This window comes from Urocitellus parryii, chromosome 8 (genome assembly GCF_045843805.1).
Source record: "Urocitellus parryii isolate mUroPar1 chromosome 8, mUroPar1.hap1, whole genome shotgun sequence".
Classification (NCBI taxonomy): Eukaryota; Metazoa; Chordata; class Mammalia; order Rodentia; family Sciuridae; genus Urocitellus; species Urocitellus parryii.
The window spans coordinates 130,658,707-130,673,239 of NC_135538.1; the positions used below are offsets into that span (position 1 = coordinate 130,658,707).

The 14,533-nt window shown below is 34.1% G+C and overlaps 1 protein-coding gene across 2 annotated transcripts in view; it reads right to left on the reverse strand.

Moving 5' to 3' along the window:
• Positions 1–14,533, reverse strand: part of Exoc2 (exocyst complex component 2) — a 197,043-nt gene that overhangs the window by 120,808 nt on the left and 61,702 nt on the right. For both annotated transcript variants that reach the window (XM_026398921.2, XM_077801565.1), the window contains exon 7: positions 5,982–6,062. In XM_026398921.2, the coding sequence (XP_026254706.1) occupies positions 5,982–6,062 (81 nt within the window). The remainder of the gene's footprint in view (positions 1–5,981; positions 6,063–14,533) is intronic.

Consider the following 14,533-nt stretch of genomic DNA (forward strand, 5'->3'; position numbering starts at 1 on the left):
ATTTCTTCCACTTGTTCCATGTGATACAGTGGTAAGAGCTACAAAGATACTCACTGGTATGACCCTTAGAATCTGAGACTTTTATGTTATAAATTTATGTTATAAATTGAACTCAATTTTTTTCCTCTCTATTTCCCTTCTCATGGCCCAAACCTCTCCTCCTTCCTCCAGAAGGCCAGAAAACAAGCCATCACTGACCACTTCCTTTTTATTACCTCCTACCTCAAACCAATGACCAAATACTGCCATCCTTATCTCTTTAATGTTTCTTCACTGTTGTTGGCTCTACTTTACCCACCTTTTAGGTTGGAAGTCTTCATAAGGTCCCCCTTACATTACTGCTATGCACTCTATTGGGATTCTCTTCCTGCCTCCAGTGCAGCTCCCTCTAAATTACTCCCTCTACAGATGGCAAAGTGCTCTTTTAAAAATCTCATCACATCATTCCCTTATTAAATTCCTTGAATGACTCATCATTAGTCTTCAGGATAAAGACAAACTCCACACTAAGGCATAAAGAGATTGTGTTGAGCAAGCCCCATCTCTCCCATAGCCACCACACATTAGCCATTACAGATCCTGCATCCCATCTCCTTTCTGAAGTCATTATCTTCTCCTTGATGGCTACTAACCCTTCCAGGATCTGTAACCATCTCTGCTGAGCTTCCCACTCATCAGCCTTTGCTTATTTCCCGCTTCCTTTTAAGATGCACATGATCAACCTGATATTCCTCCTACTCCACTGTACATATCCCTCCCTTCATCCCTACCTCAGTGCTGGGGAAAGAACCCAGGGCCCTCCACATTTAACCTAAATTTTTTATGACATCTAAAAATGTTTGTTTAAACATTAAAACTTACATACCACTGATTAAAATGAATAGGAAAAAATAAAAATTGTAAAACTAATTTCTTATTAGTACCCAGTTTCAAATATTAGAAACAATGAAAATTCAAGTGTTTTCTTTCTTTTTAGAACTTAAAAGAGTTCTTGCTTTTTTTACTTTGACAAATTATCTTCTTTCCAAGAGTAAATCAGTTTAGGACATTTTATCCTTTGCAATTTGCAGTATCTCCCTGAGAGTGCTTTTAAGTATCACTTCCCTTGGGGCATTTCCTTTTCTTCACAAGCTCTTCTCTTAGTTATACTAGGAAGATCACCTTCACTGAATGCCTCCAAAGACACATCTCCAGTCTTGAACAGCAGCAAGGACATTCCCACTGTCACCATCTTCCATAACTCCATTTACGTTGGATTTAAATTTAACATACAGTATCATCACATTTGTTGTTTGATACATTTTCATCTTATGGACTGATCACACAGTTACAGTGAATACTCTATAGTAAAGGAAATCTGAACTGTGTTGTTGGGTGTTGGGTGTTTATTTAACTGAGACTTGGGCACACCAAAACCAAGCAGTTATATCCAGAAATCTGGCTCCAAACTTATGCATTAGTATTATAGTTCCTAGCCTTTTCACTTGTATGAATTTATATGAATTTATGTAGCTAATTTAATTTTCTGTGCTTCAATATTTTCATCAATAAAATGGAGAATTGGGCACAGCAGTGCACACCTGTAATCCCAGCAACTCAAGAGGTTTAAACAAGAGAATTAGAAGCTAGCTTCTGCTACTTAGCAACACCCTGTCTCAAAAAGGAAAAAAATAAAAAATAAATGACTGGAGATGTAGGTAGAATGCCCCTCCCGAGTTGAAGTTCCAGTACTGCAAAAAATAAAATAAAGTAAAACAAAACAAGACTATAGGGATGGCTGGAGAAGGTGGGTCACTGGGATGTGCCCTAGAAGGGTTCATCTTTCCTGTGGTTCCTCTCCCCTCTCCTTCCCTCTTTCTGCTTCTTGACGCCACCATGTGCTAAGTAGCTTTCTTCCACTGAGCCTTTTTTCCATAATGTGCTACCTCACCTTGGGCCCAGAGCAATGGAGCTTAGAGCAATGTCTAAGGACTAAAACTTCTAAAACTGTGAGTCAAATAAACTTTTCCTACTCTAAGTGTTGCTGCCAGGTGATTTGGTCACAGCGATGAAAGCTAACTAAAACACCTATTATTATCATAACCACTACAAATACCCAGACTGTACTATCTATATCTGCACTGTCTAATCCAGCAGCTACTAGCCATCTGAGGCTACTGGGTGTGGTGTTACACAGCTGTAATCTCAAAGACTCAGGAGACTGAGTCCAGACCTAGTAACTTTGTGAGACCCTCACACAAAAACTAAAAAGGTCTGGGAGTGAAGTTCAGTGGTAGAGCCATTGGGTTCAATCCCCAGTACAAGACTTAATTGGAGCTATAGTTTGGATCTTGAATGGTCCCTAAAAACCCATATTCTAAAGAATTGGTCACTTACCTATGGTGCTACTAGGAGATGGTGGAACCTTTAGGAAGTTGGGCCTAGTGAGAGGAAGTTAGATAATTATAAGTGTGCCCCTGAGGGGATATGGAGACCCTGGACCCTTCCTCTCTCTTTGCAGTTATCATGAGGTGAGTAGCTTTGCTTCATCAGCACTCCCTGCCTAACCACAGGCCCCCCAAAAATGGAGACACTTGACCATGCATTGAAACTATGAGTCAAAATAAACCTTTCCTCCTTTTAAGTTGATTTTCTTAGACATTTTGTCATAGTGATGGGGAAATCTAACACAGCTAAATTAACTAAAATTAAATAAAAGTTAAAAATTCAGGGTTGGAGATATAATTTAGTCGTACAGTGCATACCTTGCATTTAACAAGGTCCTGGGTTCATCCCCAGAGCTTGGGGAGAATAAACTCAATTCCTCAGTTATTCAAGCCACATCAGAAGTTTTCAATAACTATGTTTCATCATTGTAGAAGTCCTATTGGACAGTACTATTTTATATGTTTTACACTTTTGGAAGAGGTAAAAAACATAGAGTTAGATTAAGTGGCTTCCCCCTTACCCCCCCCCCCCGCCCCGCCTGCCCTCCAGGTACTGAGGACTAAACCTAGAGGTGCTTCACCACTGAGCTATCTCCCCATTCCTTTCCATTTTTTATTTTCAGACAGGGTCTCACTAAGTTGCTCAGTCACCCAAGTCACTGGGATTATAGGCACATACCACAATGCCCAGCAGATAAATGAATTTGATGTAAACAAATAAAAATTCATCACTAGCTTGATATCAAGGAAAAATTTTTCTTAAGTTCAGGCAAATATGAAATGCATATGTCAATGAAAACCAAAAACAATTCCAATAAAAGTTGTCAACATTGGGGCTGAGGTTGTGGCACAGCGGTAGAGCACTTGCCTCATACGTGTGAAGCATTGGGTTTGATCCTCAGCACCACATAAAAATAAATAAACAAAATAAAGGTATTGTGTCCATCTACAACTGAAAAATATATTTTTTTAAAAAGTTTTCAACATTGAAAAAAAGGCATTAAAAATTTGAAAAAGAAGTTTCATTTAAGTTAGCAATTCTGAAATGTAAGATAAAAGCATTAGTAATTATTTAAGCAAACTAAACAGTAGTCATACTCATTTATTCCTTCCTTATCCATTTATTCCTTCTGTCCTCTTAAAAAGAAATTAAATGTTCAATAGTACTTGTATAATTATTTTTCTTGATCTCAGTTCTCTGTTTTCATTGTTTTTACAGTACTTAAATCCTTGGCCATCTAGAATATTCCCGTCTGCACCGAAAACACTCTTACAATATTAGAGCCACAGCTCTTTGGGCTTCATCTTCTAAGCAGGCTTAGCCCAGGACTTTATATAGCTAATGTGAAATAAATGTTTGTTATGCTGACCTGAATTAGCAAAACCTTATACTGAGATAGCAAACATAAACATCACTTTGATAAAGAATGTTTCTGGGAAAAAGGAAATTATTATAAAGGACTATATTTTAAGGAATATTTTTTCTTTAAAAAACCCTAAGGATCTTATAAAGAAGGGACTATTTATGTCAGTCAAGCCTAACTTTATCCCAAAAGAGCAAACTTCAGTAGAATTCATGTGACACATTTTTAGAAAAGGTTCACAGTTTCAAAAGAATAGAATGAAACAATTTCCTTTACAACTTCTATACTAGATTGTTTCCAAACTATACCTTAACAGAAGAAAATTGTTACCACACATTGTTAAGCCTAACAAATAAACTTTAACAAATACCTCTTCTACTGTCACAATGCTTTAGTTAGTGTCAGCTATACTTTTAAATGTTAGTGATCATTTTTTTTTTTTTTTTTTTTTGTGGGGCCAGGGATTGAACCCAGGGTCTTATGCATTCTAAGCAAGTACCCTACCAACTGAACTATATTTCCAGCCCCGAGATCTCATTTTTTTGTTTGTTTGTTTTTGTATAATGTCATGGTTTAATGACAACTTCTATAGTGCAAATAATATCCCTGAGGGCTGGGGATGTGGCTCAAGTGGTAGCACGCTCGCCTGGCATGCATTCGGCCCAGGTTTGATCCTCAGCACAACATATAAACAAAGATGTTGTGTCCACCGAAAACTAAAAAAATAAATATTAAAATTTTCCCTCTCCCCCTCCCTCTCCCTCCCTCTCCCCCCCGCCCCCCCTCTCTCTTAAAAAATAAATAAATAATAATATTCCTGAGTATAAAACATCTTTCTAAAACCTTAAAATGTCTGACTGCATTATTTATTTGGGTAGTATTCAAAATACACTTATTTTAACAAAATCGGTGACTTCATTCTCAGACACAAAAGCCAAGGCAAAATCTAGGACAAAAAAATAACAACAATAATAGCAATAATAATCAGAGAAGATTTTTAAGTGCTGTCAATTCACAGATTTAGAATGAAATTCAAGTATTCAATTTCTACTACCAAAGAAAGCAGACATTAAATTAACCCCCATTCCCAACTCTTGGAAATACTAAGGACTAGACCCAGGGGCACTTTTACCACCAAACTACATAGTAGCCCTTTTTATTTGGAGTCAGGGTCTTATTAAATTCCAAAAGCCAGCCTCAGACATGCAATCCTCCTGCTTTAGGCTCCTGATTAGCTGGGCTTACAGGCAAGAACCACCACACCCAGTGAAACTTTTTTTTCAAAAAAATACTTTCTTATTAAGAATTCCCCAGGTTTGTGAACAGATTTTTACATAAAGGATCTACAAATTCTGCTCATGAGAATAAATTAATCTAAAAGGACAGAATTAGCTTCATATCACAATCCTGTGGTCATAGGATCTTTAAATATCCAAAGTAAGGTTTCTTAATTTTTTAACCCATTTTTTATATGGAAATTATATACTATATTATATTTAAAAGCAAGGAGATTCCTGTGCAAATTATCACTTCATATCAAATGATAACTACATGTGTGAAACAGTACAACAAAATTTTAATCCACTAATAACATAACAAGGACTAATTCATCTGATGAGCTTCTTCTAAATCAGTAGGATAAGTAGCTAGAGCCCAGGATGTCATAAAAAGGAGAAAAGAGGAGGTGGACAGGATACAAATTTTTGCATATACCATTCTCTTCAGGATCTTACAAAATATCTTAGCGTTAGATTCACTCTTAAACAGACAGCTGCCCAAATTCCTTTCAAAGAAATGAAAGGTGTAAACTAGCAATCCTTAAGCATCTGTTGTTCTTATAGGTAAGGTTATCTGTTAAACACTGGCAAATGCTTGAAGATACGTTTTCAGGTTTTGGGTCAATGACAATTCCAGCTACTGCTTAGTGCTTTTCACTCTAATCTGTCTTAAGGTAGCAAATTTTATTTCTTAAGAAGTTAAATGGCTTGTTTTCAAATTATGATTTCTCATAAATAAAAACAAAAACAGGACATTTGTTTTATTTCCCCTTTATGTTTATTAAATCACTACTATTTAGAAATGAATATTGAAATGCAACTTACCATGTTGTCCTGTGAAACCAGGTCCAAGAACTATATTAAAGCTTGTTATAAAGCCCATAAATAGTTTCGGGTCATAGAACAAAACTTACTGTTCAGAACATTCTCCAGTTTCTGCGTCATGGATCCTTCTACTTTTTCCGTTCCATCAGCCTCTAATTTTTGATGGATGGCTAGAAAAAGAAGAAAAAAACCTAGTTAAAATGTAGGCCATTTTAATGGGTAGAAAGATATTATATCAAGATGACATTTTTAAACAGGCTTTAAAAATGGTCATTATTTTCACTGCTGGGAAGGAGCACAAACATGCAATACTTTGCAAAGTACCCAGCAGACACCATCTAAGTTATTCATAGTTTAACATTATTAAAATAGTACATAATACACATATTCAATCATCTGATCTTCAAAACTGTGTGGTAAAAATAGTTGAATGAAAACAGAAAAGGAAAAAAAAAAAGAAAAGTGAGACCTTGGCCATCCTGAATCTTATACTAATATCTTTGATATTTGGCCAAGGGAAAGTCATTTTTATTTCTGTTTCACCATTTGCAAAACAGAAATGCTACAATAATTGAAGTCTAAAAGCCACCAAAAAAGTTAATTTCAGCCTTGGAATACAACATGGCAAAATATATATTTTTCTATGCACAATAAATCCACCTGTAGGTTCCAAAGAAGTTTCTAGCAACATCTACCAAATATGTCAACTCTGGATGTAAAAATTACATGGGAGTTTTGTTTGATTTTATTGATTTATGTCTCTCTGATTATGATAAAGACCATTGGGAAATCACTTTATAAAATATTTAGCTATTAACTACTGAAGAAGTAAGGGTTTTAAACATAGTAAATCAGGCTTATATAGGTGAAGAACTAAGAAATATTTCAAAACAAGTGTAATTTCATATTCAAAATTGTGATAACAAAAAATTGTAGAATAGCATAGCAAACATTGAGCCTTGACTGTAAGCTAATCACTATAAATTTCTAACCTGTTTTTTCATCTTGTAAGAAGCCAAAGATATGTGTTCTAACATCATTTATATTTTACATATAGGAAAAAACACAGATTCATGAAATTAAACATCTTGATCAAGGTCACAAAGCCAAACTCATAAAACGAGAACTCAGGCAGTCTTAAATCTTAAAATCTTGCCCTACACTCCCCTGCCCAACAGGCCACTTAGATTATCTCAGCTTCTGTTTTCACGTTTGTAAGATGAAAACAATAAACTGACTATGTTACTTGGGAATTACATTCAGTTCAAATACAAGAGTCTCAATTCTTCAAAATAATAGCTGCTAAAACATCTAAGATTTCTACTCTTACATAATTTGCTATAGTGAAATCCAAATACAAGACATCTAATTCCACTGTTTTTCAGTTAGGACACTAAAATGAATATCATTTAAATATTTGCTATTCTCTGACATGCAAATAAGAGTAAATTTAAAACTCTTCCTTAAAAGGAATTTTTCAGGTTCTGCTTTAACCCTCTAATCATAGATGGCAGATTAATGCTGGGGGAAAAAAATCCACAAACAAAATAGTCTGCATATACAAATCTGTGTGTTATATTTCATTTATGAGCCCTATACAATTCAATGTATTTCCTCTGACTAATTGGTCAGAAAATTCTGAGTCAGATTCAGTGCCCAAATGGTCTATGAACACCTGATAACATCTATTTCTCAGCTTCTGATTTGTTTTTTTGTTTGTTTGTTTGTTTGTTTTGTTTTTGTTTTTGTTTTGGTGAGGCATGGCTAGGTACTGGGGATTGAACCCAGGAGTGCTTAACCACTGAGCCATATACCCTGACCTTTCTAATTTTTGAAACAGAGTCTCCCTAAGTTGCTAGGGCTTCACTAAGTTGCTGAGGCTGACTTTGAACTTGTGATCCTCCTGCTTCATCTCTGCTTCTCTCAATTACTTTTTAATTCTAATCTTATTCTTTTTAATACTTTTTTCTTATAAAGCCACCTCAAATTTTGTTTGAATTCTAAAATAAACAGACTGCTCCTCTGTTGAAGTACATTTATAGAAAAAGAAATACATTTAGAAAAACAATTAGCCACTGTTTTTTAATTGTCTTGTTGGATTCAGAAGTGAAGAGAAAGTAATGTCTCTAATGTTTCAAACTTGGATTATGTGGTAAAAGTGTCACAAAATGTTTCCATATGTCAAAGCTTATATTTCAGCTTGACTTGTAAAGTAAAAATGAAAAGAACTTGCTTCCCTATCTTTAAGGAGACAAACTATATACCTAATTATTAAAGAGTTAAACTAGAAAGACTTCCATGCTCTATGTTAGCAAATCTACTCATGCTATTTAAAAGCCACTGTGGTTTTCTGACAATCCTGGTTTTAAAAGACCATTTGGCACATAATAAGGAGGCACTGCATGTGGTTTGTCCTGGGCAATAAGACATTACAGCTTAGCCCTGCTTTGAATGTTATTTTCTAAGTCAGAATTAGCATTAAAGAAAATCATGCAGTCACATTTTCTGATGCTGACATAACACATTACTGATCAGCAGGTCAAGATGAGGTGACCCTGGTTCTACAGCTCAGTTTACAGCCCTTTTTTGCTGACAAAGCAACTTCCTCCCACCCATCTCCACCACAGCAGAGCCACTGTCAAGCTGTCAGCCAAGCATGAGGACTGAGAGACACTAAGATCTGATAAAGGCAATCCGATTTTCCAGAAAATTAAACCAAATAACCCAATGTCTGGTTCACTTGACCTTTTATTTTCTCAGAAAACATTTTTAAATAAAATAATTCAATAAGCAAGTTGGTACATGATCACAGGTTTGTTATTGTTTCTAATCTATTAAAACTTAAATATGGGAGACAGTTGAACATCGTAAGTTTTTATTTGGGAAACCAAAAAAATGGTAGGTATAAAAATACTATTCAAAGAAAAATCAGGATTATACAAAGATTGCCTACTGATTCACTGAAATTAGTTAATCATTTTATTTAACTTGAATAAAGGATGGATTTGAAACTTGTAATTTAAATCAAAATTTTTTCACAATATCTGTTCTTACATTTATATAAATACCAGTATTCAGAGAGGCACTAGGAATAATGTGTATATGGGCAATATCTGTAAGAATCCAGGTATGCATCATAGTTCTATATATACTCTAGTTATATAGCAAATTTATATCATGAATTCATCATCACTGTCTTTTTTTTCTTTTCATTTTCTTTCTTTTCTTTTTTTCCTTAACAATTCTAGGGGTGGGGAAAAAAGCCAAATTTAGCTCCTGGACCTTATAAAGAGAGGTTGTTGCCTAATTTGGCTAGTACGTCAGCTCTGAGGGGATTATACTTACTAAAGAGAAGATGAGAAAGGGTCACAAAATATGCATTATAAATTTAAATTCATGAACAGTTTCTCAAAGATTTAGTTTTTACTTATTCCACTGTATTTTAACACAGAAATCTATGTTAGCGGATTACTACTCAGGGTGGCACTAATGGAAAGTGATATGTACTTTGAGAGAATCTTTGTAGGAGGTTCTTGGGTCATTGGGGTGTACCCATGAAGGGGACTGTGGGACTCTGGTACTTCTTTTCCTTCTTTGCTTTCTGAGATGAGCAGTTTGCTCCACCACACACTCCCACTATCATGTGCTGTTTTGTTAGAGGTCCAAAGCTATGCCCCCCCTCCTCTTCTTGGACTGGAACATCCAGAACCTAGATCTAAAACTTTTCTTCCTTAAATGTTAATTATCTCAGATATTTTGTTATAGTGGTGGAAAGCTAACACAGAGTGGCTAAATCATACATAAATTATATTTAAATTAAGTAACCTATGATTCCTTTCCTTCTTCATTATACTAAAGAAAAACAATAAATAATAACTTCAACTACTATCTAGAAGACTAACAGAAATGACTCATTTAGAAATCTGGGTCCTAGAAAACCATATGTGCCTAGATCATCTTTGAACATCAATAGACACTAACAATAGAATGGTCTTTTTCTTCCTTCCTTTTTTTTTTCTTAATTAAAGGGTAAACAAATATATCTTCTAAGCATAATAATTGAAATAAAAACAGAAAATTTCCCTACATATTAAAGAATTGTGTTGGCTAAAGATTTCTTCTAATACTAAAAATCAACAGATCAAACCTTCACAAAATAATTCTTATACAGCACAAACGTTATTAATGAATAAAGTCAACAGACATTCAAGAATTCAAAAGATATAGCACAAAAGATATACCCCACTGCTCAAAATAAAAAATTCAAAGACAAGAAAGATGAAATATAAAAGGACTGGTGATAAACATTAAGAGCAATTACATTTACATATATACAGTAAATTGTATATAACTGTGGCAAAATTAAATGCAAAAATATATATATATATAAACAATGAAATGAAAAAGAAAAACTAAAATAAGAAACCAAATCTATAACTTCAACTTATATTAAAATAGAAAAAAAGCACAGGAAATAAAGTTATGCTAAACTGTTGTCACATGCAATAGAAATCAAGATAATTCTATAACAGAATTTAAAAACACTTTTCCCAATCTGTAAACAATACAATTTATATAGGAAAGATAAAAATGAAGAACAAAAAGCAATAATAGAACATGATAACCACAGGATAAAATTTTCAGTTATGATAAATGGCTCAAATTCTGTTAAAAGGCAAAAGCTCTCAGAATTCTATTTAAAAAATAAAAATCCTGCCTCATGCTGCTCACAAGACACATTCCCAAACCAAACTTCTGAAAGTTTACAAAGACTACTATAGATAGTTCTGGCATGCCATTCAATGGTGGAGTACACTTTGATGTACAAGGCCCTGGGTTCCATCCCTAGTACTGCTTTAAAAAAAAAAAAAAAAAAAAAAAAAAAGATAATATTTCAAGCAAATGCTTTCAATTCAGCAAAGAATTTAATCTTGCCCCCTCCTCAAAAAACTCTGGCTTTTCCCCTCAGTTACTGGGAGGTAATCTTGAAGTTCTTGGAATGTTCTACCTGATAAAAATGTCTGTTTACCTAGAATATTTGGGTCATAGCAGATAATCTAACAATTCGATTTATGGTGAGGGCTTTGAATCACCTTGACTTTTCAGGGGCCTGGAGACTGAGATCAGCACAATGGACACTGATCCTATCTGTGTGATGAAGACTCAATATAGACAGGAAATGGCTTCCTGACTGGCTGTACCCCATGTCTTTTTCACATATTACACCCAGGAAAGTCAGTGTTGTACATGATTCCAATAAGAGATAAAAAGTGAAAGTACCCCACATGAAACTTCCTAGATCCTGCCCCATGGGACTTCCTTTGGCTAACTATGATCTGTCTCTTTTCCTAATAATAAACCATAAATGTGAGTGCATCAGCTTTCAGAGAGTCCTGTGAGTTCTTCCAGTATATTACCAAATCTGAAGGTGACCCTAGGCACTGTCCTTCTCTTTGATGTTGTTATTGTACTACTATAGTATTAATAAAGAGACAATTAACCATCAAAAATTACAAAAGAAACAGACTTCAAATACAAAGAAAAACTGATAATCAGAATTAAAGAAGGATATTTGTCTGTTACGTTTATTATAAATAACCAAGCTTTAAACAATGCAATTGATCAGGCAATGGTAACATATCAGTGTGCCCTAAAGAGAACATGCCCCCTGCTTCTTTTGGTTTCTATTTTTGTTTTTTCTAGTACTGGGATAAAACCAGAGCCTCATGCTTAGGCAAACACTCTACTACTTAGTTACATTCCCGGTATATCTTCTCTTTAGCAGAGAAATTGACACAGATTAAGAAATATGTCCTTTGTTAGAAACTAGCTTTAAAAACAAAACAAAACAGAATTTTCTACAAACTATGACATCTAATGAGAAAATTAAAATTACAAATTTTAAAAAACACCAAAAAGGTATCAGTGACTAAAGAATTGACATTTTAGGGCTGAGGCTGTAGCTCAGTGGTAAAGTGCTTGCCTCGAATGCGTGAGGCACTGGGTTCAATCCTCAGCACCACATAAAAATAAAAAAGATACTGTGTGTTCATCTACAACTAAATAAATATTTTAAAAAGAAAATATAATTGACTTTTTATAAAATTAGAATATACAAATGAACTGAACAGATTATGAAAACGGACTAGAACATGAATTTTAAATGATTCACTAATTATAATGCAATGCTGAAAAACATGAACATTTTCCTGAAACAGAGAATTTCTGGGGAAAATCAAACCAAAATAAACAAAACACAGAAAGGAGAAAATTAAAAAAAAAAATTTTTAATATATGTATGTATATCTGTGTGTGTGTGTGTGTGTGTGTGTGTGTGTGTATGGGGACTGGGGTGTAATTCTGTGGCAGAGCAATTGCCATGTACAAGGCCATGGATTTAATCCACACGCTACCAAAAATTTAAAAAGTATATAACATATATCAACTGCTGGTGCCTAATGCCCCCCCCCACACACACACACACACAAGCTACTGATTCACTGAGGTGTCCACAGAAGGAACAACCAAACACTAAAGGTTTTCTGGTATAATGGAATAGGAAGCACACAGTATTATCCATGGCCAAAAATGTTGAAATGGAATCTTATCTAATGTCCAAACAATGCAACAGAGTTAAATGACAAAACAGGGAAGTACTCAGGTCCACTCCAGTGTATGGTATCCTAAAGGAAAAATGACCTGTATATTCAATGGCATGGGGCGGGTGGGGGGAGGCAGGAAAGGTGATGGTACTGTTGCAGTTTTAAAAAGGATTTAGGAAGGGGCTGGGACTGTGGCTCACAGATAGAGCACTTGCCTCGAACAGGCAAAGCCCTGGGTTCAATCCTCAGCACCACATAAAAATAAATAAACAAAATAAAATGTATTTTTTTTTTTAAAAAAAAAAGGCTTAGGAAATTTAAAATAAAATGAAATGCCTAAATTTTATTTGTATCTTGATTTGAACATATTAACTATACAAAAGAATTTGGGGGGTAATGAGACATCTGAATATGAACTGAGAATGAGTCAATATTCAAGACTTTGCTAATTTTGTTAGCTGTTATAATGGTATTGTGGTATTTATGTATATAAATGTCCTTATATGGGGGAATTCATACTAAGGCTTATAGCAGAGAAACATCACACTGCTTGAAATTTGTTTTTAAAACCATCAACAAATGCAAACAAACCAACCTCAAAAACTGATAAAGCTAGTATAGAAAAAAAATTCGTAACTGTAAAATCTAGGTGTAGGTACATAGGGGTTGATTATATTATCACCTCTACTTCCAGCATTTTTGAAAATTTTCATAGTATCAAAGCAAAACAAATTACCTGAGCACTTTTATGTATCAGCTCTCAAATTTCAAACAATTAATTCTGCATGTTCATACTTAGCCCAATACAGATACATCAACATGTACAGATCCATATGATTATATATAACATAACCCTAAAACGTGACCAAAAAAGCATTTTTTAAAAACTACAGATCAATTTCACCTAAAACTTTCATTGGAAAAAGTAATGAAAGTCTACAAATAAATTAAATGCTATGGAAAAGAGTCACACAGAGGAATGGCAGGTTTGATCTGAAGAACAAAAAAGATTTCTAATATATACAACTTTACAAACAATACCCAATTTTGACATATATACTTGTTTAAGCTAAGGTAAAAAAGTTCAAAAGAAAAAGAATGAAACCATTAATAAAAAGAAAAACCATAAGGAAATATGTGTATAAATGTTTTTTAAGAGTGAAAGAAAGTAAAACATTTCTTTACTAAGTGAAATTAAATTAATTATAATAATTTATGGAAATCATTTATGTAGTAACTGAGCATATGAATGACTACATTTACTTGATAACATAAAACTGATAACTTGATAACATAAAACTGATAACTAAGAAAAAGCAGTAACAGGCACAAAAAAAGAAAGGTAAAACATTTAAGAAATAGGGCACAGGATGTATCCAAGAAGTACACCTCGTTGCCTTATTCACTTTTAGCCCTTCAAAATCCTAACCTCTACCTGCATTCACATTTTGGCCTTTCAAAATCCTAACCTCTACCTGCAAAAAAGAGACTACACCAAATATTTATTTAATGAGGAAGGGGTTTTAAAAATAATAAAAATAATTTGATAACAAATCAATTTTAAAATTTATCTTTGTTGAAGAAGGTACAGTCCTGTAATATACAATTAGAATTACTGATACTTAGGTACCTAGATATAGGTACCTTCACTTTTAAAAAGATTCGGGTTAACTTTTATTAATATACTTTATATTTCACTCGATAAACAATAATTAATTTTTATTAAATAAAGGTAGTTAAAAAGAACCTGCCCTTCATCTTACATTGAAATGTTTAAACCCATATTTCTCCTTAATGCAACTTTCCTCACATATGAAGATGATGGCAGATAATGGACATCTAACTTTATGTATGATCATTGGGGGTTGGTGGTATGATGGCTAAAACAATGCATTATCATAAGTCTTTTCCAAATTGAACACACAATGGTTCTATCATATGTACAGGATTGGACACATGTGTAAGATACTGATGGCTGCAAGAAGACTTTAAGAATTCTAGAATTTTACCCATTGGGATTTAATTTCTCATCAGCCCCA